This window comes from Globicephala melas, chromosome 8, assembly GCF_963455315.2.
Source record: "Globicephala melas chromosome 8, mGloMel1.2, whole genome shotgun sequence".
NCBI lineage: Eukaryota > Metazoa > Chordata > Mammalia > Artiodactyla > Delphinidae > Globicephala > Globicephala melas.
This window is the reverse complement of record NC_083321.1, coordinates 14,103,002-14,130,137: the sequence shown is the minus strand read 5'-3', so window position 1 is coordinate 14,130,137 and position 27,136 is coordinate 14,103,002. Positions and strand designations below refer to the sequence as shown.

Below are 27,136 nucleotides of genomic sequence, written 5' to 3'. Positions count from 1 at the left end.
GTAGAAAACAAAGAGCAAAATGGCATAAATCCTTGCCTATCAGTAATCACTTTAAATGTAACTGGATTAAACTCACCAATTAAACAACAGAGAGCGGCAGAATGGATTAAGGAAACAAGATCCGGGACTTCCCCGGTGGCGCATTGGTTAAGAATCTGCCTGCCAATGTAGGGGACACGGGTTCGAGCCTTGGCCTGCGAAGATCCCACGTGCTGCGGAGCAACTAAGCCTGTGCACCACAACTACTGAGCCTGCCCGCCTAGAGCCCATGCTCCGCAACAAGAGAAGCCACTGCAATGAGAAGCCTGCACACTGCAATGAAGAGTAGCACCCCCTCGTCACAAGAGAAAAGCCCACACACAGCAACAAAGATCCAACACAGTGAAAAATAAATAAATAAATGTTAAAAACAAAAAACAAAAAAACACAAGATCCAACAATATGCTATCTACAAGAGATACCTTTTAGAGCCAAAGACATAGAAAGGTATCCATCAAAGGATGGAAAAAGATACTGCACACAAATAGTAACCAAAAGAGTACAGAGATGGCTATGCTAATATCAGACAAAATTCACTGTAAGTCAAAAACCATTGCAGGAGACAAAAAAGGTCATTATATATTGATAAAAGAGTCAATTTATCAAAAAGATATGACAATTTCAAATATATATGCACCAAACAACAGAGTCTCAAAATATATGATGCATATACTGACAGAATTGAGGGGAGAAATACACAGTTCTGTAATAATAATTAAAGACTTTAATACCTCACTTTAAATAATGGAAAGCACACGTAGAAAGAAGATCAATAAGGAAACAGAGGACTTAAACAACACTATAAACCAACTAGACCTAAGAGACATAAAGAACAGCCTACTCAACAACAACGGAATACACGTTCTTCTCAAGTACACATGAAACATTCTTCAGGATAGACCATATTTTAGGCCACAAAACAAATCCTAATAAATTTTAAAAGACTGAAGTCATATGAAGTATTTTTTCTGATGACAACAGAAAGAAGCTAGAAGTCAATATAAAGGAATACCAGAAAAATTTTAAGTATGTAGAAATTAAACAACATACTTTTATTTGGCTGCGCCGGGTCTTAGTTGTGGCATGCAGGATCTTTGTTGTGGCATGCGGGATCCTTTTTTCTTTAGTTGCGGCATTCGGGACCTTTAGCTGCAGCATGTGAACCTTTAGTTGCAGCATGTGGGATCTAGTTCCCCAACCAAGGATCGAACCCGGGCCCCCTGCACTGGGAGCGTGGAGTCTTAGCCACTGGACCACCAGGGAAGTCCCTAAAAAACATACTTTTAAACAACCAGTGGAACAAAGAAGAAATCACTAGGGAAACTTTCTATCTCCCTGAAGAATGAAAATGAAAATAAACATACCAGAACTGATGAGATGCAGTGAAAGCACTGGTCAGAGGGAAATTTAAAGCTGTCATAGTCTGTACATAAAAAATAAGAAAGCATTCAAATCTAAATGCTTATAACCTAAATAACCTAAATTTATAGCTTAAGGAACTAGAAAAGAAGAACTAAACACAGAGCTAGCAGAAGGCAGGAAATAATAAAAATTATAGCGGAGATAAATGAATTGGAGAATAGAAAAACGACAGAATTAACGAAACCAAAAGTTGATTCTTTGAAAAGATCAACAAAATTGACAAACCTTTAATAAGACAGAATAAGGAAAAAAGAGAGAAGACACAAATAACAAAAATCAGAAATAAAAGTGGGGACATTACTACCAATCTTATAGAAATAAAAAGGATTATAAGAGAATACACTGATCAACTGTACACCAACAGGTTGCCAAGGGTGACTGGATTGGGGAAGGGATGGAGTCAGAGGCTGGGGTTAGCAGATGTAAGCTTTTATGTATAGAATGGATAAACAACAAGGTCCTACTGTATAGCACAGAGAACTATATTCAATATCCTATGATAAACCATAATGGAAAAGAATATAAAAAGGAATGTATACATATGTATAACTGAAGCACTTTGCTGTACAGCAGTAATTAACACAATACTGTAAGTCAACTATACTTCAATTAAAAAAAAATCAGATAACATAGATGAAATGGATAAATTCTTATAAACATACAAATTACCAAACTGACTCAAGAAGAAATAGAAAATGTCAACAGACCTATAGCAACTAAAGAGACTGAAACAGTAATCAAAATCCTCTCAAGGGCTTCCCTGGTGGCGCAGTGGTTGAGAGTCCGCCTGACGATGCAGGGGACACGGTTTCGTGTCCCAGTCCGGGAAGATCCCACATGCCACGGAGCAGCTAGGCCCGTGAGCCATGGCCGCTGAGCCTGCGCGTCCGGAGCCTGTGCTCCGCAATGGGAGAGGCCACCAACAGTGAGAGGCCCACGTACTGCAAAAAAAAAAAAAAAAACCTCTCAAAAAAGAAAAGTCCAGGACCAGACAGCTTCTCTGGTGAATTCTACCAAACAGTTAAAGAATTAACACCAATCCTTCTCAAACTTTTCCAAAAAATAGAAGAGCAGAAAACACTTTCTAACTCATTCTATGAGGCCAGCATTATCCTGATACCAAAGCCAGACAAAGACACCACAATAATAGAAAATTACAGACCAATATCTGTCATGAATATAGATGCAAAAGTCCTCAATAAAATACTAGCAAACTGAATCCAACAGCATATTAAAAGGATGATACACAATGACAATGTGGAACTTATCCTAGGAATGGAAGATATTTAAAAAAAAATCAATGTAATATACCACGTTAATAAATGAAGGGAAAGAAAAACGATACGATCATCTCAGTTAATGCAGAAAAAGCATCTGTGAAAATCTAACACCCATTCATGATACGAACACTCAGAAAACTAGGAACAGAAGGGAATGTCCTCAACTTTATAAAGGGCATTTATGTGAAACTACAGCTAGCATCATACTCAATGGTGAAATACTGAAAGCTTTCCCTCTGAGATCAGGAACAAGAGATGTATGCCCACTTTCATCACTGCTATTCAACATTATAGTAGAAATTCTAGCCAGAGCAATTAGGCAAGAAAAAGAAATATAAGGCATCCAAATTGCAAAGGAACACATAAAACTATTTCTTTTTGCAGAGGACATGATCTTATATATATATAAAATCCTAAAGAATCCACAAAACAACTACTATAGCTAATAAATGAATTCAGGAAAATTGTGAGGTACAAGATCAACACAAAAACCAGCTGTATTTCTAATACATGGTAATTCATGATAGCAATGAACAATCCTAATAGGAAATTAAAAAAAAACTCAATTTACAATATCATCCAAAAGAATAAAATACCTAGGAACAGGGACTTCCCTGGTGGTGCAGTGGTTAAGAATCCACCTGCCAATGCAGAAGACATGGGTTTGAGCCCTGGTCCAGGAAGATCCCACATGCCACAGAGCAACTAAGCCTGTGCGCCACAACTACTGAGCCTGTGATCTAGAGCCTGTGAGCCACAACTACTGAGCCCATGTGCCACAACTACTGAAGCCCGCGTGCCTAAAGCCCATGCTCTGCAACAAGAGAAGCCACTGCAATGAGAAGCCTGCACACCACAATGAAGAGTAGCCCCCGCTCGCCACAACCAGAGAAAGCCTGCACGCAGCAACAAAGACCCAACACAGCCAAAAATAAACAAATAAAAAATAAATAAATTTATTTAAAAAAACAAAAAGATAACCTAGGAGAAAATTTAACCAAGGAGGTGAAAGACTTGTACACTGAAAAGTATAAAACACTGCTGAAGAAATAAAGAAAACCTAAGTAAATGGAAAGACATCATGTTCAAGGACTGGAAGACAGAATATTGCCCAGATGGCAATACTATGCAAAGCAATCTACAGATTCAAAAGAATTCCTATCAAAATTCCAACAGCCCCCTACCCCACCCTTTTTTTGCAGAAAGACTGGAAAAGCCAATTCTCAAGTTCATGTAGAGCTGTAAGGGTCCCTGAATAGCCAAAACAATATTGAAAAAGAAAAAAGTTGGAGGATTCATATTTCCCAATGTCAAAACTTACTACAAAACTATAGCAATTAAGACAGTGTGGTTGGTACTGGCATAAGGACAGACATATAGACCAACAGAATAGGACTGAGAGTCCAGAAATAAACCCATACATCCATGGCCAATAGATTTTCAATAATGATGCAATGATCATTCAAATGGGGACAGAATAGTTTCTTCAACAAATAGTGCTGGGAGAACTGGATATCCACCTGCAAAAGAATAAAGTTGGACCCTTGTTTCACCCTATATACAAAAATTAAGTCAAAATGGATTACTGACCTAAATATAAGAGCTAAAACCATACAACTCTTAGAAGAAAAATTAGGGATACATCTTCATGACCTTAGATGTGACAATGGATTCTTAGTTATGACACCAAAAGCACAAGCACCAAAAGAAAAAATTTAAAAACTTCTGTGCATCAAAGGACATTAGAAAGTGAAAAGACAACCTATATATTGAGAGAAAATGTTTTCAAGTTACATATCTGATAAGGATCCAGTATCCAGATTATATAAAGAACTCTTACAACTCAACAAAAACATGAACAACCCAGTTTAAAAACCGGCAAAGAACTCAGAGATTTCTCCGAAGAAAATGTACATATGGCCAACGAGCACGTGAAAAGATGCTCAACAACGTTAATTATTAGGGAAATGCAAATCAAAATCACAATGTGATATCATTTCACACCCACTAGGATGGCTATAATTTTTCAAAAAAGGAAAATAATAAGTGTTGGTAAGGAGGTGAAGAAAATGGAACACTCATACCTTGCTGGTGGGAATGTAAACTGATTCAGTTGCTGTGGAAAACAGTTTGGCAGTTCCTCAAAAAGTTAAACATAGAATTACCATATGATCCAGCAATTCCACTTGCAGGTATATACCCCAAAGAATGGGAAATAAGTGCTCAAACAAATACTAGTGCATTAATATTCACAGCAACACTATTCCCAATAGCCAAAAGGTGAAAATAATCCAAATCTATCAATGGGTGAATGGATAAACAAATTGTGGTATATACATACAAATGGAATACTATTTGACTATTAAAAAGGAATGGAGTACTAATACATGTTACAATATGGATAAATCTTAAAACATTATGTTAAGTAAAGAAACCAGATACAAAAGGTCACATACTGTATGAGTCCATCTATATGAAATACCCAGAATAGGTAAATTTATAGAGACAGAAAGCTGATTGGTGATTGCTAGAGGCAGGGGAGGAGCAAATGAGGAGTAACTACTTCGTGAGTACTGAGTTTCATTTTGGGGTAATAAAAATGTTTTGGAACTAGACAGAGGTGGTAGTTGCACAACACTGTGAAAGTACTAAATGCCACTGAGTTGTTCACTTTAACATGGTTAATTTGATGTGATGAGAATTTCACCTCAATTAAAAAAACAATTAGGTTGGGAAACAAACAAACAAAAAAGATTAAGCTAAAAGTATGGTCTCTATCAGAGATTATAAACCACTATCCAGAGGTGAAGCTGTCCGGCAGGTGTTATTTTTTGCCTACATGGTGTTTAAACAGTTACTGATATACATATATACTTTTTAATTTTTTATTTATTTTATTTTTATTTGTTTTTAATCTCAAAAGTATATCTTGAAATCTCTCAAAATATCTGGATTTCTGGCTTTTCTTGAAGAAGTTTTCATATGATAAAAACTGGCTATTGTCAAAAAGTTGCTGCCTCCTTGAGATGGAGTATATTACTTTGCACTTTACCACAGTCTCTTCTACTTTCTATTATCTTCTTGACACCAAGGCCAAATTGTCGATTTTATCATACTTGTCTTACTATTTCAAAGAAATTAAGAGTGGGATATCTCTTGTACTCATGTTCCCATTGGAAGTGAAAAAAAATCTACTTGTTTACTCCCAGTCTGTTTTACTCGTTTATTGATATATTTCCTACTTGGCACCTGTACGAATTTGCAAATCCTGTTCTTTTTTGGTTTTACAAAGATAAAAACCAAAAACTCTGAATAGAACTAAATTAGCCATTTATACCCCTGAATTACAAATTCATCTTTTAAGGCTGGGCTGCATGAATAATGAAAGTTAGGCGCTTGAAAATTTTTTAAATGTACAAAGTTTCATCAATCAAGGTTAAAAAAATCTGGATTGAGGGCAAAGAGTTACCACCTCAAGTTTCCTTAAAGAGAAGACTGGGATCTGAGGCTAATACATTGGATAACACTCTCAACTTGGAAGTACTCTTTTTTTTAGAGGACACTGTGTAGGTTCCTATACAAAATATAGATGGAAGTAGGGGAATGGGTGGCAATCTGACAGATTTTCCCATACAACCTAGGATTTTTTTCAGTAGCCTAGCCTTAGGGACATACATAGATGTCTTTGTTGCAGGGATTGGGGTGGGGTGACGTGGATAAGAAATGAACATAATCCCTGAGAACTAAATGCGTCAGACACAGTCTAACGGACTTTAAGCTCTTTACGTCATTCCGCCATCCACAGGTGTTTAGCCCCATTTCACAGAGTGCTGGAGAGGACAAAGACATAACAGGAGGCAGTGTGGGGGCCATGATATAAGTCTGTCTGGCTTTATCTGCCTTTCTGCCTAAGTATGTTTCTAGCCTCAAAGCTCTTTAAACTCTACCACTCAGTTTCTCACAGCCACAAGGTAATGTGGCTTCTGATAAGGGATAAGACAGGTTCTCTTATCTAGGGTGGATAAGGAAGTTGGGGATGCCTGATGGGGGGAAGGAGAAGTGAGACCACTGTTGTTACAGCTGACGCTGCCTCTCCCTTTCCTATGCCTATGTGAAACTACACGACCTGCCATGCTTCCTCCCCTGGAGGCAGAGCCACAGTGCCTGCCCCAGACCAAGCTCTGTGAGGGTACAGGCTTTGACCTCCCAAGCCTTGTGTTAGCACATGTCGCATGGCAGCTGGCACAGAATCAACATTTTTTATTAAGTGACTGTTATCACCCTAAACAAAAGAGTAGCAAGCAGAAAGGAACCCATCTAGCCTGGCCACAGAGAGAATGCTGGACACAGGTTTTGATAACTCTATGAGTAGGCTGTAAGTGGTACTTCCGTGGCTACATAATGCTCATCTATGGGATCTCTTAACAGCTATAAATAAGATACTGGAAATGAAACATGGAAAAAAAAAAAAGAGGATAGTAGAAAGATCTGAAGTAAGAGAATTCTGAGAATGGAGTCTAAAGAGAATCCTTGCTGACTGAGCTTGATAACCTGTAAGACTGCTGTGCCAGGTGGCCTGCTAAACTAAAACAGCAATGACTACATTCCTCTATTAGATCAACAAGAAGAAAGACCATGGAATTGACTGCTAGAAAATAATTTTTTTTTGATTTTTAAGAATTCATGGATACCTTTTTATGATATTTTTATAATCAAAATGAAAAGCTCTATCAATATGTAAGGCTGGGATATGAAAAGATATTCAAGATTTAATATGAAAAAAAAGCAAGTTACAAGTAATATACAGTTTGATTTTGTATTTTCCTTTAGAAAGAAAATATGTGGAGGAATATAATCTAATCTGCTAATAGCAACTTTGGAGGGTAAAATTATGGGAGAAATTTACTCTCTTCAATGATTATGAAGGGATACATTTCTACAATATATATTTCTGTAACGTTTGAGCTTTCCTTTACGGTGAACAGGTATCATCTTTGTAATCAGAAAAAATAAGAAATGTAAAAATGAAATGAAACTGAAGATTCTTGTCTCCTAAAAATATCTTTATCAAAAAAGAGGTCAAAGAGAAATAGTATTTAATAATTTAAAACAACGTTTTGAGGGACTTCCCTGGTGGCGCAGTGGTTAAGAATCTGCCTGCCGGGCTTCCCTGGTGGCGCAGTGGTTGAGAATCTGCCTGCCGATGCAGGGGACACGGGTTCAAGCCCTGGTCTGGGAAGATCCCACATGCCGCGGAGCAACTAGGCCCGTGAGCCACAACTACTGAGCCTGCACGTCTGGAGCTTATGCTCCGCAAGAAGAGAGGCTGCGACAGTGAGAGGCCCACACACCGCGATGAAGAGTGGCCCCCGCTTGCTGCAACTAGAGAAGGCCTCGCACAAAAACGAAGACCCAACACAGCCAAAAATAAATTAATTAATTAATTAATTAAAAAGGAAAAAAAGAATCTGCCGGCTGATGCATGGGACACGGGTTTGAGCCCTGGTCCGCGAAGATCCCACATGCCGCGGAGCAACTAAGCCCGTGCACCACAACTACTGAGCCTGCACTCTAGAGCCCGCAAGCCACAGCTACTGAGCCCGCGTGCCACAACTACTGAAGCTTGCGCACCTAGAGACCATGCTCCACAACAAGAGAAGCCACCACAACGAGAAGCCTGCACACCACAGCAAAGAGTAGCTTCTTCTCACCACAACCAGAGAAAGCCCACGACCTGCAACGAAGACCCAACGCAGCCAAAACTAACTAACTAAATAAATTTAAATAAATAAATAAAATAATGTTTTGAAACCACATTCTTTACAACTCTAATGCTCCTCAGAGGTCGTCCTTTGAGAGCCAGCACGGGACATGATGGCAGCTGGTCTACAAACACGCCCCCACCCAAACTCCTAAGCTTGGGCATCTTACTTTCATTATTTTAATATTGAAGTTCTGCTGATAATAAATTTGAAAACTCCTGATCTAAAATACATGTAAGTAATTTATCTCTAAATGTTCCTCAAAGCATTTTTGGGGGTTTGAGTAGCCTCCCCAGGAATAGAGATGTGTTCTTGCTGGTATTTCTTGATACGAGATTTTGGTACCCAGGTTCTTAGTGCCAGATCGGCTGCATTTATGAGCTGCCTGGGCAGAAAGCTGGTATTCCATGCATAAGGCTCCTCTGTTCAAGGTGGCCAAGGCAGCAGGAAGCCTTCTCATTCCCCACCATCTGGCCAGCCTCTCTGAATCATGGTCAGCCATCCAGAAGCAGAAGATTCAGGATCACCAGAGACTATTTTCAGTTGAATGAGAACTCAAGCCTGAGCAATAAGAAATAGGGCAATGACTTTTTAAATCAACTTTCTTGAAAGAGCTTTTCTTTCCACAATTCTTCTTTCTTGTCACTGGTCTTTCTTTAAATAGAATATGGTGACTGCCTATAAATCCTTTTTCTTGGTTTTAGAAATCTTTCTGCCATAGAACCCTTATGTATCTTTGGAGGTTACCTGTATTTCTATAGACTTGTGTTTTTAGGAGAAAATCTGATTTTAGAAATATAAATGAAAGGCTTCAATATCTGAGCTAAAATGTCTGTATCCTCTAGAGTTAAAAGAATGAATTTTAGAAATCTTAATTTTTTCATTGGCTCCTCACTATCTGTAATAACCAGGGAAAACCTCTGAAATGAAATCCTTTTCCTTGCTTTGTTTATTCTTCCTAACTTTCATAGTGATATCCTCATCTGGATTCTTACTGGGCCGAAATGAATATAGCATTTTCTGTTTACTACCTTATCTGTGCTTCCTGACTGAGGGCAGCAGAACCCATCTGTGAATTTCTGCTTCAGAAGCAGCAGGGGGAGCTCATTCACACAGGAATCAAAATTCATGTATAAGGGGATGGTGGGTAAAGCAACCCAACTTTCTTCAGTAAGAACAGCCCTTTTGCATTGTGGATAAATTATCACATGATAAGTAACAGACAATGGTGCTAACATAAGGAGCCGCTGAGAAGATAAAGACCCCTTACAGACTGACCAGCCTCAACGGCAAAGCTACTGCCCAAAGCAGGTGCGTACTCTTGCCTGTACCTGTTTTTCAAGGCTTGGCTTGCTAAGCTGTACAGTTTGAGGTCCAGCGAGTCTGGTGCCTGGAGTAGCTATCACAATGCTGGTGAGCTGGGCCATGGGGAACGTTTTGGCTATGGTTGCAGTCTGCCCATTGACGACACGGACGGGGTGGATGGAATTCTGGGAGGTAGGGAGGGTCGTGGGAGTGAACTTGGTCAGCATGACAGGCCTCTGGATAAGTTGAGGAGCTGCAAGCATGGGAGGAGGTGCTGGGGCAATAGGAATGTTATTCTGGGCCACAGGCTTAGGTCGAACCTATGGAGAAAGAAAGAACAATTATTGCATTACTTAAACTTCTCAAGTCCTATAAATCTTAGACATTGCCAGATCCTCTACACTATATATGTGAGTGAAATGGTATTCAGTACAAATATTAATATCCATTTTAGTATTATCAATTCTATAGATCTCAGCATATATAATATTACAAAGATGCATCAGCTCTTAAGAGGATGCAAATGTTACCCCAGAATGTAGTTTTTCTGATTCCAAACCGTAGCTCCCTCTCCTATACCATGCCGCCTCTTCGGGCTGAGGTCAAATGCCTAATCCAGAGACTGGTCCCACCCAGAACTTGTGCCCAGTATGGTAATGATGCTGCCACTGCCCTTAATTCACGTTCTAAATTTCTTCATATCCACAGCTCAGTTCACTCCCATCTCTGGCCCTCTAACTCCCTGTTCTTGGGTGCTCCTTCTCTAAGTCTCCTTTGTGGCTTCCTCTACCTCTGCCCAATCCAAAATATAAATATTTCTCAGGGTTTTGTCCTGGTACCCCTTTTCTTCTCAATGTCCTCACTCCTCCCGGGAACTCTCACTGCATCCTACAGCTTCAACTACTATCTATATACTAAAGACTTCCACACTTGTATCTCAGGACCACACAGTTCCTTAACTTCAGAGTCATTTATTCAACTCCCTGTTACACATCTCTACTTGGAAATTTCACAAGAAGTTCAAAATCAGCATGTCCAAAACTCATCAACTTCTTCTTCCAATCTTTTCTTCTTCCTATAATCATTACATCAGTAAATGCCCCTTTCTTACTAAAAAAACTTCAGAATCATTCCTAATGCTTCCTACTCTACCTCTACTTCCTAAATCCTTCTCAGATATGTCTACTTTCTATCCTCACTACCACTACTCTAGCTGTGTTTGCTTTACTGAAACAGTGGCAGAAAACTGTGATTAAAAACATGGGATCAGCCTTGCCTGGGTTCAAATTCTGGTTCTACCACTTACTAGCTAGCTGTGTAACCTAAGATAACACACCTAATCTCTCTAAGAGTATTTTTCAAACTTTCTAAACTGTGACCTGTGGGCAAAATCCTTTCTCCTTATGCATAAGAATTTCACCTTCAGTTAACTCTCTAGCTGTATACCCCTGGAAACCTGATAAGGGAAGAATGTCAACTATGTTAGCAGGCAACACTGTTTATGGTACAAATGACCTCTTGCTGCTAAATCAAATCTAACATTTCCATTACTTGCAAAAAGCAGAGATGGAAATACGTTATTAAAAATAAACATTTTTAAGTTGTTTAAAAAAAAAAAAGACGATGAGACACCCTGCTTTGGGCTTCCTGAAATGGGGTGACTCTTGTAACTGTGCCTGTCCACTGCGGGGACCTTGAAAGCCATGCCTATAGAATTGTTATAAGATATATTAGGCTCCTGTAAGGCATAAGATTTCTGTGCTAGGGTGGCTCTCCCACTGACCTGATAAAGATCTCACTTCCCTGTACCTGAGCAGTCCCTGGACAGCCGTAGAGACTATTATATGGACTGCTATAGGGATTCCTACTGAAGAAGCTGTCTTGCTGGCAAGCTCTGGTTTCTGTCCTGTATCATTCCAAGTAGACTGGTGCCAAGTGTGGCCTCTGATGGTCTTGTGAGTCTGAATACTTAGCTGCATCTAAGACAACCCTAGAGTGTGTGCTGTGGATACACAACAGGAAATATGTTTCACGCTGTAACCAATACGCGTACATAGATATTTATCTATACCTCTCTAACATAAAAACTTCATGAAAAAATACTTATGTGCTACATACTCTAACATTTCCTATTGTCTTGTTCATTTTACTTAGAAACTCTGGTTACAATCCACTAAATTGATTTCACAGCCTACTAATGGGTCATGCCCCACCGTTTGAAAAACAAAGACTAAGCCTTAGATTCTTATTCTTAGATTCTTACCTGAATACCTACTTTCACAGAGTTGTTGTGAGGATTAAAATAGATAACCCATGTACAGTGCCTAGTGCAGTACGTGGCACATTAGCAAGATTCTCTAAATATTAGCTATTGTTATTGCTGACAATGTCCTGTTTTTCCTGCCACATTCTTGACAATCTCCAATCTATTCTCCACACAGTGGTAAGAGGGAATTTTCTAAAACAAAAATCTGATCATCTCAAGTACCTGTTTGAAAGTAATTTAATGGAGCCCCACTGTTCCTAGGTAAGGCCCTAATTCCTATATAGCCTACAAGGTTCCAAAGGCTTTGGCCTATGGGCTTCTCCAGCCTCCCCTTACTCTAGCCTGAGTCAGCCACATGGCCCACTGTGCTCGGCCACACCAAATTTCCTTTGGTTCCTTAAGCCGACATGTCTCTCTGCATTGCGGACTTGCATATAGGCTCTTCTCTCTGCCTGGGACATTTTTCTTCTTCCCCCAAAACTTTCTCAAGCTAACTTCACTAGGATTTTAGGTCTAAGATGGAATGTCAACTCTTCAAGGAAACTTTCTGTGATATTCTAAGAATGAGTTGGCTGTCCTTCCCATGGATTCTCAGACTACCCTGTGCTTCCCATAATGGACACAGTAATTGCCTGTACATGTGTCTGAAGCCCTATGAGGCTGAGAACTATCTTGAAAACTTCATATCCATAGTTCTTAGTGCTCTTTTGATACCTAAGGTATTCATTAAGAATTTATCTGATAGACGGTTGAAATAATCTTATGTTAGCATTGCCCATCCCCTCCCCAGAGGCAATTCAGAAATCACTTATGGCCACTGACCACACACATCCTTTCCCTTCTCTCTTTGCCTGAAAGCTGAGGCTTCAGACAGGAACACCCAATCTTTCTACCAGGCAAGTCAACTCCTCTCAAGGTCCAGACTGGGACAATCATGACATTCTGCCATAAGAATGGTGAGTTCAGCCAACTGCTGGAAGAATACTCTCATGAGAATATGGGTAGAGTTGCTTGGGTCTAGGTAGAAAGTTCCCTGTGCAGCTTCCTAGTCTGAATCTTTATCATCAAGACTTTGTGTTTAAGAATGATGCTCTATGTCATCACTTTCCAGAGTAGAACCGAACGCTTCCTACCAGTTAGTGTCACTATTGTCTCCTTTCCTACTCTCCCTGGCATACAGCGAGTGGGGTGGGAGGTTGTGGGGAAGAAGTGGTAACTGCGTTCCTTCCCCACTGGCAGGCAGTTCTGGCTAAATTCTTCCAGTAAGTCAACATTATAAGGTTTAAAATGGTGCTATCTTAATTATTTTAAATTTAGGAAAATTTCCCTTTCCTTACATCCCTCTGCTACAGCCTTTCATCATTGTTAAGAAACGCTGATGATAAAACAAGCTTCTTCTCACACAGATGTAGAGAACCAAGGGGGAAAAGGGTTGGGGGTGGGATGAACTGGGAGATTGAGATTGACATATACACACTACTAAATATAAAACAGATAGCAAATGAGAACCTACTGTATAGCATAGGGAACTCTACTCAATGCTCTGTGGTGACCTAAATGGGAAGGAAATCCAAAAAGGAGGGGATATACGTATATAGCTGTATATAGCTGATTCACTTTGCTGTACAGCAGAAACGAACACAATACTGTAAAGCAACTATACTCCAATTAAAAATAAATAAAGCTTCTTTTGTGGGACCTCCCTGGTGGTCCAGTGATTAAGACTCGGAGCTTCCACTGCAGCGGGCATGGGTTCGATCCCTAGTCAGGGAACTAAGACCCACATGCTGTGCAGTGCAGCCAAAAAACAAAAAAAAACAAAAATCTTCTTCATGGTATAGAGATCAGCAGCTAGAATCCTTAGCTAAGTGGGATCTGAATACAGCTGAATTGACAAGTGCATTACAGGCTGCTTAGAAAGGGCTCATAAGGATTTTTGTCCCACCCAACCCATCACTGGGCTTGTCAACTGATTTACTCACCTGTGGAAGAAAGTTTGGACGTGGAGTGAGTCTAGGAGGGGGGATAAACTGTGGTACTTTGATGGGCTGAGGAGGTGTTGCCTGAACCTGCTAAAAAATGAGAAAAGTAAATCAGAGAGGAAAATAATTATTCAATATCAAAGATGGTATTCTTAAAGTAGTTTCAGCATCACTATTCTCTCAATCAGACAATATTTTCTATAAGCTTTCATCGTAGAATTAATCATCTGAATTAACACCGCCTTAAGAAACTTGTTTACTCTCCTGCTTGCAGGCTTTACCCCATAAAGTAAACCAACCTCATTTCTGTTTCCTTACACAGCTAACGTAGAACCCAGCAAGCTCAGCAATCACAATTTCCTCTGACGTTCAAGAACTCTTGCCCTTACGTATTTTATTTTTTTAACATCTTTATCGGGGTATAATTGCTTTACCGCACTTATGTATTTTAAAAGTCAACACTGGATCCAAAGGAAAATCAAACTTGCTGCCTGGACAAATGGGCTTTTTCCTAATATAAGAGCTTTACATAACAGTGAACGGCTTTATTCCTATAGAGAATGTTCTAACTCTCAGCGTCCGGCTGAGTGATTTGGTTACTCCCCTAAAGATTCCTGGGTAAGTAGTAAAGCTTCACTTTAATGCCCTCTAGTTTCACTCACCACTGGTCATTATTCGAAAGCCACTAAGAGCTCTTAGCTTCCATTTTAAGAACGGACATTTAAACTACAATTTGGGTATATTCTGAAAACAGTTTTTAGACAGTTTTACCCTAGAAATCTCAAGAACAATTTTTATTCAAGTGCTTCTTCCTTCTAGGGATCTTCTTTCTGATGGACCTTGGACATGGACACTGTTATTTGTGAGTTTCTTGAAAAATTTTTAAGTGCCCAACTAACTCCAGTACTTCCTGAGTGCAATTTCAAGGAAGAGTGTACTAAAAAAATTCACGGCATTTTCCCCAAATTGGTAACATAGCACCAGAGAGTTTAAGCACTCTAGTTTCACAGGAAGGAGTGTGGTTAGGATACAGGGAGAGATACATGAAACAGTGTAAATGCCTCTGTGAAGGACATTTTCCCCCCTTAAGTCAAGTCATCCTTTGGCCTCAGATAATACCTCAAAGAGTTTTGATCCTTGGTGTAAGAACACCTCTATAGTTATTTAAATAGATAGCAGGAATGCCATATTCCCTTGTCAGCCCCGAAGGGGAATCTGGTATGGTAGAAGAGTGATGGAGACTGAAAAATCCAGCAGGAGCATAAAATGGATATACTCTACAAATGCATATCCTGAACCCTCGCATGTGGGCACACATGAGTAGCAGCTGCTGGCTTACCAGAGTGACTGTGTTTTTTGCCACAATTTGGACAGCCTCTGCCCCAGGCCCAGTGACCTTACTAGACGTCTGGAGGTTGACTGGTGTGTTCTGCACATCAGTGCTGAGCACAGCCTTCTGACTGTTGATGGCGGTCACCATAGCAATGGTAGGTCTCTGGCCCACAACAGAGGCAGGCATGGTCGCAGTTGCTGCTTTCAAGACGAGAGGTAGTGTCTTTGTGGTAATCATAGAAGCTGTAGTTACAGTCTTCTAGGAGACATGGAGAACAGACATTAGGACGCTGAAGTGTCATCCCACTAAACAAAATGCTAGCCTCCAGAAGAAAACAAAGCAATAATTCTCATCATCAGTCAAGTTTCTTGGTGTAACAACATTTCTTTTGTGTACATAAAGCACAGTTCTTGCTATACGAAGAGGCAATCTCTAGTTTGCCAGAGTTCTCAAATCTAGCTTTAAGTTCACAGTAATAACTGCAGACTAATATGGGCACAGGGTTCTCAACAAGGAAGGGGGTGGGTTTACAGATACAGAATATGAGTATACCTACTTCTTCTGATTTTTCTAATTCTTTGCTTGCTCTCAATTAATTTAAATTTTGTAGAAGTTGCAAATCAATGAGGTACACACCATCTCCATCATTAATTGCTACAACCTCATCAATATGAAGAAAGCTATCATATAATTCTGGATATCTGCCTCCTGTGACACAAAGGCTGGGATAAAATGACAGGGTCTTTTAATTCTTTTGAGTGCCACCCTGGAGAAGAGGAAGGGCAACTCACATAAGAATTAGTACAATTGTTGCCTCAAAGGCAGTAAATCCCAAACTCTAGATAATGAAACCTATTAACCAACTCGTATAGTAAATACCAGCTCTTGATACCAAAGGGATGTGAATCACAATCTACAATCTTTGCTCTGCAGGACTGCTGCAGAAGTGAGGAAAGATCCAGAAAAGGGCGACAAGGTGGAAACAAACACCTGAGTTTCAGAAAGTCTTATAGATCAGAGTCTGAACTGAGGTGAGAGGACTTGACTGACGCTCCACAAGCGCTACTGCAGCTCTGAAGCTGTATTTTTCTAGACTTTCTATTACAGTAATTAAAGGAGCCAGCTACAAAAAAAGAAAATATAAACAACCTGATTTCATGGCATACACACCTATCCAATGCTACTAGTCACTCAAGATAGAGATGTTTCAGAAACGTGAAAATATACCTGGTCTAACTTGTTGGTTCTGATTTTGATATTATTTCACCTTTTTCTTCTTACTTGCACTGTTCAGTTTGGTAGCTAATAGCCTCATGCAGGTATTCAAATTTAATGAAAACAAAATAAAAATGAAAACATCAGTTCCTCAGTCACACTAGCCACATTTCACATGTTTACAGCCACACATGGCTAGTGGCTACCAAACCGGACAGTGGAGCTTTCCAACACTACAGAAAGTTCTATTGGACAGCACTGCTCTCGACCAGGGAAAAGGACCCCACTCTCCCTGAATCAGATCTGAACAAATTCCTTTGTGAATTTCTATTTCAGTGTCTATGCAAGCCCTTGTGTATTGTTTGGTTCTAAGTAATTTTTCTGCCTTAAACACATACATGCATGTATTATCTAATATTTTAACAACTTTTTTTTCTTTTAACCTAAACAATGTAATAATCTGGCCCTGTCTATCCCATCACAGCCTAATGAGCAATCCTTATTGATGCCTGCAATTAAAATCACCCAAATATGTTCCTCTTCTCTAAGTCAACAATACAGAATGGCTCATTCTCCTTGCCACTGTCCTCTCAAGTGTGAAATGGGAGTAAAAGGGGGAACACGGATAATTATTTATTTTGGGAGGTAGCAGGTCATCCTGCCTATCAGTGATGAAAACCAAATAAAAGCTAAGTGCTATTTATCATCAGAAATGTTACAGTAGTGTAGCAGCGGGACTGACTTTGTATTACCTGCTATTTTTAATATGTGTTTTTAACCCAGTGTGATATTAGCTCTCTCCATCAATTTAAAACATTCAAATACAAAGAACTTTTTGAAGTGGTGAGCAAGTCACACCAGATGGCATTCAATCCTGGTGCCAACACAGGTTATGGAAGAAAAGCTCTAGTCAGCAGAACTCACTGACATGGATTTTAAAAACAGTCATGCGTGTTGGTTCCACTTTAAAAGAGGGTCAATATACTTTTGTTTAAAACATCCTTGATCAGGTAAGTCATTAACAATCTTTTGAATATTTTTTCTTAAAAAGTGAGTAAAACCTCAAACTCACCTGATTTATATACTTAGCATTACCTGCAACACTAAAAAGCACTGAATTCTAACAAGTCTGTTCATATGTTAGGTTAGTCAAGTCTAGTCATGTTAGGTTAGTCATGTTAGGTTAGTTAGTTCATGTTAGGTTAGTCAAGTCTAGTCATGTTAGGTTAGTCATGTTAGGTTAGTTCATGTTAGGTTAGTCAAGTCTAGTCATGTTAGGTTAGTCATGTTAGGTTAGTTCATGTTAGGTTAGTCAAGTCTAGTCATGTTAGGTTAGTCATGTTAGGTTAGTTCATGGTAGGTTAGTCAAGTCATGTTAGGTTAGTCATGTTAGGTTAGTTCATGGTAGGTTAGTCAAGTCTAGTCATGTTAGGTTAGTCATGTTAGGTTAGTTCATGGTAGGTTAGTCAAGTCTAGTCATGTTAGGTTAGTCATGTTAGGTTAGTTCATGGTAGGTTAGTCAAGTCTAGTCATGTTAGGTTAGCATTTTTATTCTACTTTATAAATATTTGGTTGTAGCTAATTCACTCCATGTGAAAGTCTAGCATCTGCGTAACTCTCTTTGTATACGGAGGCACAAGACCTAGTACTATATGCACTGATGGAAAGCTTTTGAAGACTACATTTATTTGCAAACCATTTACTGACACCAGGTACTGACACAGGTACTGCTTAGATCTTCACTCCTGGTCTGGTGCTTATTCTACTGTTAAGTACTAGGGAACATAAATCAAACTCCTGGAGTTCCGAGTTTAGATGACAGAGAGAATCTAGAATTTTGATAGCCAAACCGAATGAAAACCTCTGAATTGTTCTGGCAGGAGGAAGAGAGGACAGTGAGGAAAGGTGCCCAGAAAAAAAAAAAATTATTTTTATGGAAGCTGTGACTAGTCCTTGGCTGGTTGATGCTATCCAAGTATGATCACCTTCAAAAGATGACAGCAGTTTCCCCAGTTTCATGAAGGGGTTCTTTACGAACAAAACCCAAACGGCATGAACTAGAAGTTAATGCAGAAAATACATGGCAAGAAGCACTAACAGCAAAATCCTTTTATTTTTTTGCTAAGTTTTTTTTTTTTACCTGCAAAGCATGAGGTATCGATTTAAAAAAGATAAACTCCAACGTACAAATCAGAACTTAGAGGGATTATTACTATGGGCTCTAATTAACTTCCACACCTATTTTAGACTATTTGTTTAATTTTTTAAAAATTTTATTTATTTATTTTTGGCTGCGTTGGGTCTTCGTTGCTGCGTGCAGGCTTTCTCTAGTTGCAGCGAGCGGGGGGCTACTCTTTGTTGCAGTGTGCGGGCTTCTCACTGCAGTGGGTTCTCTTGTTGCAGAGCACGGGCTCTAGGCACATGGGCTTCAGAAGTTGTGGCACGCGGACTCAGTAGTTGTGGCTCGAGGACTCTAGAACACAGGCTCAGTAGCTGTGGCACACAGGCTTAGTTGCTCCGCGGCATGTGGGATCTTCCTGGACCAGGGCTCAAACCCGTGCCCCATTGGCAGGCGGATTCTTTACCACTGCGCCACCAGGGAAATCCCTATTTGTTTAATTTTGAATGGAAGGTAACTGTTGTACACTCGGACAACTATCAATAGAACCCCTCCTCCTTCTGTCTATGAGGGTTTATTTTCTGTTTGGTTTTATTAACTGCATTCTTCTTTACATTTGTACTCATTTAAAATGACAAAGTTGTGAATTTAAGTTGAAGGGTATGCCTGTGTTCAACTATTCTTTCATTTTTTTTCTGTAGTTTGGAAAAATTTCAAAATATACATACAAACATAAGCTGGAGTTAGCTAAGGAAAGGGGACTGATCCTCCCACTGCCCCGTGACTTGGTACATGCTAATCACCTGACTTAGAATAAAACACTTTCTCATCCTAGCACTTCCTCCCTGCCCATGCCGATTGCTAAATTAATAGTTAATCCTTTCTGGACTTAGAAATTTAGTATATGCCATGTATTAAACTTCCCATTTGTCCTTGACCTCATGAATCTTTAATGACTCCCTATGACTGCCAAAACCCCCAAAAGTTCTGCCACATATTGGAGGGCTTCCACAAGCTAGCCTCTTCCTACCTTCTGGTTTTATGTCCCTCTCCACCATTTCCTGGAATCCACGCTCCAGCCATATCAGCCTACTTGCTATTTCCAAGACACGCATTTACTTTTTTGAGTCCATACTTCTGTTCACATTGTTCTCTACACCTTGATGCTCTTCCCCCTGTGCTCCATCACTGAAATCTCACTTATCTGTCAAGGCCCTGATCAAAAGCCACCTCCTTTATGAAGCACTCTCTGATCCCTCTAGTCAATATTACTGTCCTCTGGTATTTTCACAGGTGCGTTCATTTTATTCTTCTTTGTTAGCTGTTTACATCTTCCCCTCCTCTAAATCTGTTAAGTTCTTGAAGACAGAAATTCTGTCTTATTTACAAGACATTGCCTAGCAGAAAGCTTGCATATAGTAGAGACTCAATAAACATTTACATAATGAATGAAAATAATTATCATAGTTTACCAGATTCTAGGCAGGGACCATTACTACCTCTTTGTATACCAGAAGCTCTTGTATAAGGAGCATGTGATAAATAATGATTGACAGTTTACTATAAAAACAAAACCCAATAACCTAGAGATCTTATGGCTTTTAACATTAAACAAAACAAAATAATATAAAACAAGCTTAGCTAAATCAATTAAATATACCAGGTGGGCTACCAGATGGAGGGATGCCACATAACACTGTTTTGGGGATAGCCCTAGGTCCCTTACTATTACCATCCCAAAGCAGCACAGAACTCAGATTACCAGGGAAGGAAATAGCTATTGTAAGTATCATATAAGTATTTTCTCTGATTTGTGTGATATGGAATGGTACTTGAACAGAAAGTTTCCATGGGTTAGGAGAGAAAATTCCTAGTACCAGGAAACAATGAATTCTACCACACTCCTTCCATGTAAACACTTTCTGATCAAATTGTACTTTGAGAAGAGAACAACCAATCCAACTCTGTTTAAAACTCCAAAAAAAGTAAACTGATAGGCAATCTTTTAGAAGAAATATAAATGCTGGTCAGGGGGGTTTTAAAGTCAGTTTGAATGCCTGATTTCCAAATAGCCTTGGAGGTTAGGGTAAAAATGATGTAGGCCACTCTAGCTACAACAGGGATTCTTCATTTTCCTTCTTTGGCATTTTATATAATGTTGGCATTTCTTTTTTTTGGTATTGTATGGCAGTCTACAGTAGCGAATGGGCAGAATTTTTAACCAGAACATCTGGGTTCAAATCTTGGCTCCACCATATAATAGATATATGATTTTAGATAATTACTTAATTTTTCTGTGCCTTAGTTTTCTTTTCTAAAAAACAGAGATAATAATAATACCGTCCTTAGTAGGGATGGGGTGAGGACTGTGTATGTTATACATGTAAAGTGCTTAGGAGAATGCCAGTATATGGTAACCTCTATTAACTGTTAACTATCTTTAGTAATCTTCAGTATTTTTGTAAGTAACGTATTTCTCATTTGCAAAATATTGTATATGAACCAGCCCAATGTCCATAAGTGGTGACTGACCAAGTAAACTAAAATCTTTTTCTCTACATATAGATACAGTGAAGATGGCATTGGTGGGTGAGAGGTGTCCATGCTTAGGTTTCAGAAGATCCCAAAGTCTTTAAAACCATGTGCAAAAATGACTGTATTAGGTGTGAGTGTATTTTTCCAGGGAGGGAATCCATGGCTTTCAACAGAGTCTTAAAGGAGTCTGGGACCTCCGAAGACCAAGAACCACTGCTCAAGTGTCCCACTTTAAAAGGTATGCCCACACTACATATAAGTATGTGGAGATCAAGCTTGAATACTTTTCTTAATAGAAACATTCCCAAATATGTCCTTTTTGTGTGTCTTGATTGCCTCAATATCCTTACATTATATGGTAGTGCAAATGCCCTTTTCAGTAAAATCATTTGCACAGCTACACCAGTTAGCATATTATTAGGCTTCCCACCCCTTAGTGCTATTTTTGACCTGGAGCTTCCATTTCAGATTTCCTTTAGTATATAAGAACAGACACATATTCTCATATGAGACGAACTGGACTTGGAAATGAATATTTCATTTCTATGAAATATACCACCTTCTAAATGCCTCTTTCTACCTGGTTCCATGGGTATTGATCCTGGAATATCTCCACATCTAAAATTGCTAAGAATTCCAGAAAAACAATTCCTGAGGGTCAAGTCACAAAGACTTTTAGAACAAGTGCAAACAAATACTTCCAGAAGTTCAAAAGAAGACTTTAATTCTGTTCTAATAAAGAGAAGTGATTTTTCGTTGTCACTGATTACCTTTTCTCCTTCTTTGGACAGATGGGAAATCAGTTTAACTTTTACTCCTTGGTAATGTCATTTCCTTCAGGCAATGAATTTCAAGTGATTATCATCCCAGTACAGTATAAAAAAGTAACCAAAATAACCTTTGTTTAGTGCTGGTTGAGGTTGTTAACATAGTCTGAAACAGGACCTAGTTCTCCATGACCCATAGCAAATCAGCCTACAGCACGAAGCCCGAGGTGCTCCATCCACACTTGTACCTGTGAAGCAGTCAGGCTGGGAGAGGATGCAGCCGACTGGGCGTGGTGGTGGTACTGCTGTTGCTGCTGTAGCTGCTGTAGTGGTTGCTGCTGTGCTGTTTGTAGTTTGTTTTCAGATTGTGGCAATGGCTGTATTTGGAACTTGTCTGGTTGTTCTTGCTTTACTATCAGGTTCTTCCGAAGCTGTTCAACTACTCTTTTCTACAAAGGAGGACAAAAAAGAATAAAATCTATGAGAATATTGTTCTATCTCAGCTGTATAGAAATAGGCAGCAATTATATGCCTCTGACATCTTTTCTGTAACTAGCTTATTCTAGATCTTATTACCTCTAAAATTTACAGATTAGACAACTGAGGAGAAACCCATGGCATAAGTAACGTTTTATATCAATCTATAAAGGGAAACGGAGGCACAGATGAGAAGAAAAGCTAATGGAGGTCGCATAGCAGAGCTGAGACTCCTTGACTATTATTATTTAGTGTGCTGGGCTGGAAGGGCAGTATAACGTAGCAGTGAAAACACAACTCTGCAAACATACTGCCTCAATTCAAATTTCAGTTTTGCTACTTACCAGTTATATGATGTTGGTCAAGCCACTTAACCTATCTGTGCCTCAATTTCCTGTTCTGTAAAGATGAGGTGATTAATAATATCCTTAGGATTCTTACGAGTACCAAACTGCCTCACGTAAAGTACTTGGAACTATGAGTGGCACACACTTGGTCATTTATTTATTTTTTTTGCATCTGATAACATACATACCAGTTATGCTACAGTAATTTTTGTTAATCAAACAAACATCATGTATCTAATGGCAGTTTCAAACATTAAACAGACTTTTAAACAAAGAAACCTTGATCCCAGCACTATGCAATATACACAACAGACATTGTAAATAACTGAAACATGTAACTCATGAGCACTGCTTTGCTGGGACAGGATCTGTGAAAACACATGCATTTGCTTAGGCAGAGTAGTGTTTTAGCTATACGGGATGAAAATTTTTAATTAAGGTTTTTTGAATTTTCTGTCCTTGTTGAAATCCAAGAAAATGGTGCATTTGGAAACCTTCATTACTATAATAATACATTTCAACAAAAGGTAAGCTCCACGCGGCTATGGATTTATTTTGTTCACAACTAAACTCTGCATCTAGAACTACGGTGGCTAAGTAAATATTCTCATTCTCTTCACATGATGTGTGAAGTGATGGAACCAAAGACCAGCAAATGGCTCAGAGAAAATATAATAACCATTTGGGGTCAGACCTGGGTTCTGACGCTCCTGCCCTAATGGCTGGAAGCAAGTGTAAGCAGCACTCCTCGCCTACACTTTCAAGTGAATTCACCAGCTGAGGTTTGTTATTTCTGGCAAAAATAGATTACTGTCTTCTCATATAGATTTAAATAGAGAAGAAGTAAATGAAGATCTTTAAATAAGGGGTTAAGTGAAACCATAAGGGCCGGGTTGATTTCACCTTCCTGCCTATGATTCTAACCAACTTCACTACACACACTCTCTAAAGAATCCAAACCTGCAGGTTGCTTCCTTGACATATTTGAACGTTAAAATATTTACAAAATGGATTTTTAAAAACTTTAAGTCAATACAAAATACATTCTTGAGAAAAATTTTAATATTTTTATTACTGATTCTTTTTAGGCAATGAAAATATCACATAAAGGCCAATTTGGCGGGGCGGGGGGGGGCAGGTCTGCTATACTTTGTACTCTGCTAGCACCACCTCTTTGAGCAGTTAAATATTAAAAAGAAAAGATGTAGAGTCCAAAGTCTTTCCAGAAACCATCTGCAGAATACTAAAAATACAAGTTAATAAAAAAATTCTTAAAAAATAACTTTCAAGTCTTCAAAATCCTATTTCTCAAGTGTAAAACTTAGGTAATTGAATAGATATAGTTTAAGAGAAGGGGAAGTAACAGTAGCGGTGGCATGGATAATCCTGAGTACCACATGTAGACTTTATTGCTTGGTGACTGCCAGAACAATAAGACATTTAACAATTAAGTAATTATTTAGAGTTGCTTTCAGTCCCCCTCCCCAACATATTAATCAGCATTAATCAAACATATTAACAAACTAGCTAAAGTACAGCATCATTCTTAGTCCCTTTACCAAAACAAAAACAACCCCCCCAGCTCAAATCAGGGGGAGGAGAGAAACCAGGAGGAAATAATACAAACACAAATGTGACACCTGCCAAAAAATAAACTTTGAATAAAAACAGCACAGGAGGGCTTCCCTGGTGGCGCAGTGGTTGAGAATCTGCCTGCCAATGCAGGGAACACGGGTTCGAGCCCTGGTCTGGGAAGATCCCACCATGCCGCGGAGCAACTAGCCCCGTGAGCCACAACTACTGAGCCTGCGCGTCTGGAGCCTGTGCTCCGCAACGAGAGAGGCCGCAATAGTGAGAGGCGCGCGCAGCGCAATGAGGAGTGGCCCCCACTAGCCGCAACAAGAGAAAGCCCTGGCACAGAAACGAAGAGCCAACACAGCCATAAATAAATAAATAAAATTAAAAGAAAAAAAAAACAGCACAGGAAACGAAATAATTACTATACCAGGCACAAAAGGAAAGGGTGTTTTTCTCCTCTATAGCTGTTTTTAGGAAATACAGTGTGCTCTCCACTTACTGCCTAACCGGGTTAAACTAGAAGCAAGAGACAAAGCTTGGAACCCACTCCCAGTGTTTTGTACAACAGAAGGGAACAGTAGGGGAAAGAACAAGAAAGGGACGCAGGCTAGAGTACTCTGAAGCCATACGGCTAGAGCAAGGTGACAACCAATCAGAACCAGAATCAGAAACGTGGGAGTCAGTGAGTCACGATGCATTCACAACTGTTCCTCCCCCAGGGCCTGAAACTAAGCGAGGAGGGGAGATGGGATCAAAATACTCGCAAACTTTCATTAGTCCTTGAGAAGAGGAAAAAAAGAAGAGAGAGCTGTGCAGATTGGACACGGGTCAGATCATATGAGGTGAGTAATGCTTTCTTTGAAAGAAGGCGCTGGCATATTTCAGAGAGCCGCTCAGAAATGCATTGTCCTGGCAGTCCTTGCTGTGTTCACCAGAAGCCTAGAAGAATACCCAGAATATAGTTGTGCAAGTCTATGAAATTTTTTAAAAAAATCAACCGTCAGGGGAAGCACTGTTGCCTTCTGTCAAATAAACTATTCACTGCATTTTGAAAACCAATGATCTAAAGTTAGGTGAGCTCTGCAGTGGAGGCGCTCCTTAGGTGTACAGAGACCCTGCACACTCTTTTAAGGACCAACTAATAAAGGAGAGTTGCCCTGTGCAGTGGCTGGCTTTTCTAGGCTCCACAATCCACTCCTGTTCTAGTTCAGTCTTGCAGCTCTGGCAAATACAACAGTCACATTAACTCCAGCAGGACCCCAATCTGGGTCAGTACCAGTTCTGGGTGGCGGTGAGAGAATACAGCTGTAATATTTCATAAATTTTAGCTTGTAGTATCAAGCAAAGTTCCTAAGAAGCCTCATCTCCACAGGAAGTGAGACTATATTCTTCTACCATTTCTTTGTCTTAAACAAAGAAATCACGACTTCTGCTGGTCACTGATGCAGGTTATACTGGCCTAAACAACTGGATGTTTTCAATGTTGTTCACATATAAAGGAGACCTTTAAACATAGCTAATTATCTTGGAACGTTATCCTGAAGCTTTCAGAAAAGGCTAAGTCTCACAAACTGGCCATTCATCACTCACTAACAAGTTAATGAGAGCTAAAAAAGGGGGAGGGGTAAAGCAATTACACTCCAATAAAGTTGTTAAAAAATAAAATTAAAATTAAAAGCGGGGGTGGGGAACAAAAGAAAGGAAAAAGGAAAAGCTGGAAAGAATGAAGGCAGAAGAGAGAGAGAAAAGTTAACAATTTATTACCTTCTCTCCTTAATATATTTTCTATAAACAACAGGCCAATGTGCCAGGTATCCAGAATGGCAAGTACCGCCCCCCTCAATGCATCTGTCAAGAACTGCTCCATAAACCCAGAATGGGATTCCAAGCCTCCAATTCCCTTGACATGCGCATCGCTAGGTTTCATCAGGGCTTGTTCAGGCAGAAGGGTTCACAGAGCCTCTGACACTTGAAGTCACAGTTTCTGAGACAGGTCGTCACCGTGATCAATATTGTGACATTCAGCGATACTATCAATGTGTTCACACGACAGCAAGACAGATTCGAAAGAAAAACACAAAAGTTTATCAGTCCGATTCAACAGAAAATCGGGTTCGTTTTTCTGCTATGGAAGTCAATCATTCCAAGTGCCATGGCCTTGGTCAATACAGAAGGGAGACGGAGTGGTGGAAGAACAGCCCCTACCCCTCCAATCGAGCCACCAATTTATTTCCATCCAATCCTCACACAAATCTTAGAAAGCTTCTCTCAAAAGCAAATGCAGGGCTTCCCTGGTGGCGCAGTGGTTGACAGTCCGCCTGCCGATGCAGGGGACGCGGGTTTGTGCCCCGGTCCGGGAAGATCCCACGTGCCGCGGAGCGGCTGGGCCCGTGAGCCATGGCTGCCGGGCCTGCGCGTCCGGAGCCCGTGCTCCACAACGGGAGAGGCCACAACAGTGAGAGGCCCACATACCACCAAAAAAAAAAAAAAAAAAGCAAATGCAGGCACAAGACCTGTCCTCCACAACTGGACGCTGGTGCTTCAAGGCTCCGTTTTTTCACACAGTCACTCAGCTTGCTTGTGTTCCACTCAGCATTATCTGTTCTTGAATCAATTATGAGAGGGCCACATCCACCCAGACATCTTCCTACACAGTACTGCCTTAAAAATTCATCCTTGTTTCCTCTATGATCAACCACACAATCAGAA

At 39.8% G+C, this 27,136-nt stretch overlaps 1 protein-coding gene across 15 annotated transcripts in view; it reads right to left on the bottom strand.

The window, feature by feature from the left end:
* PHF21A (PHD finger protein 21A) overlaps positions 1–27,136 on the bottom strand; it is a 192,289-nt gene that overhangs the window by 33,458 nt on the left and 131,695 nt on the right. For 11 of the 15 annotated variants that reach the window (XM_060303276.1, XM_060303275.1, XM_060303274.1 and 8 more), the window contains 4 exons: positions 22,274–22,474; positions 15,396–15,647; positions 14,057–14,146; positions 9,835–10,128 (listed from right to left, as the gene is read on the bottom strand). In XM_060303276.1, the coding sequence (XP_060159259.1) occupies positions 9,835–10,128; positions 14,057–14,146; positions 15,396–15,647; positions 22,274–22,474 (837 nt within the window). The remainder of the gene's footprint in view (positions 1–9,834; positions 10,129–14,056; positions 14,147–15,395; positions 15,648–22,273; positions 22,475–27,136) is intronic. The other 4 variants (XM_060303287.1, XM_060303283.1, XM_060303284.1 and 1 more) reach the window with 2 other exon arrangements.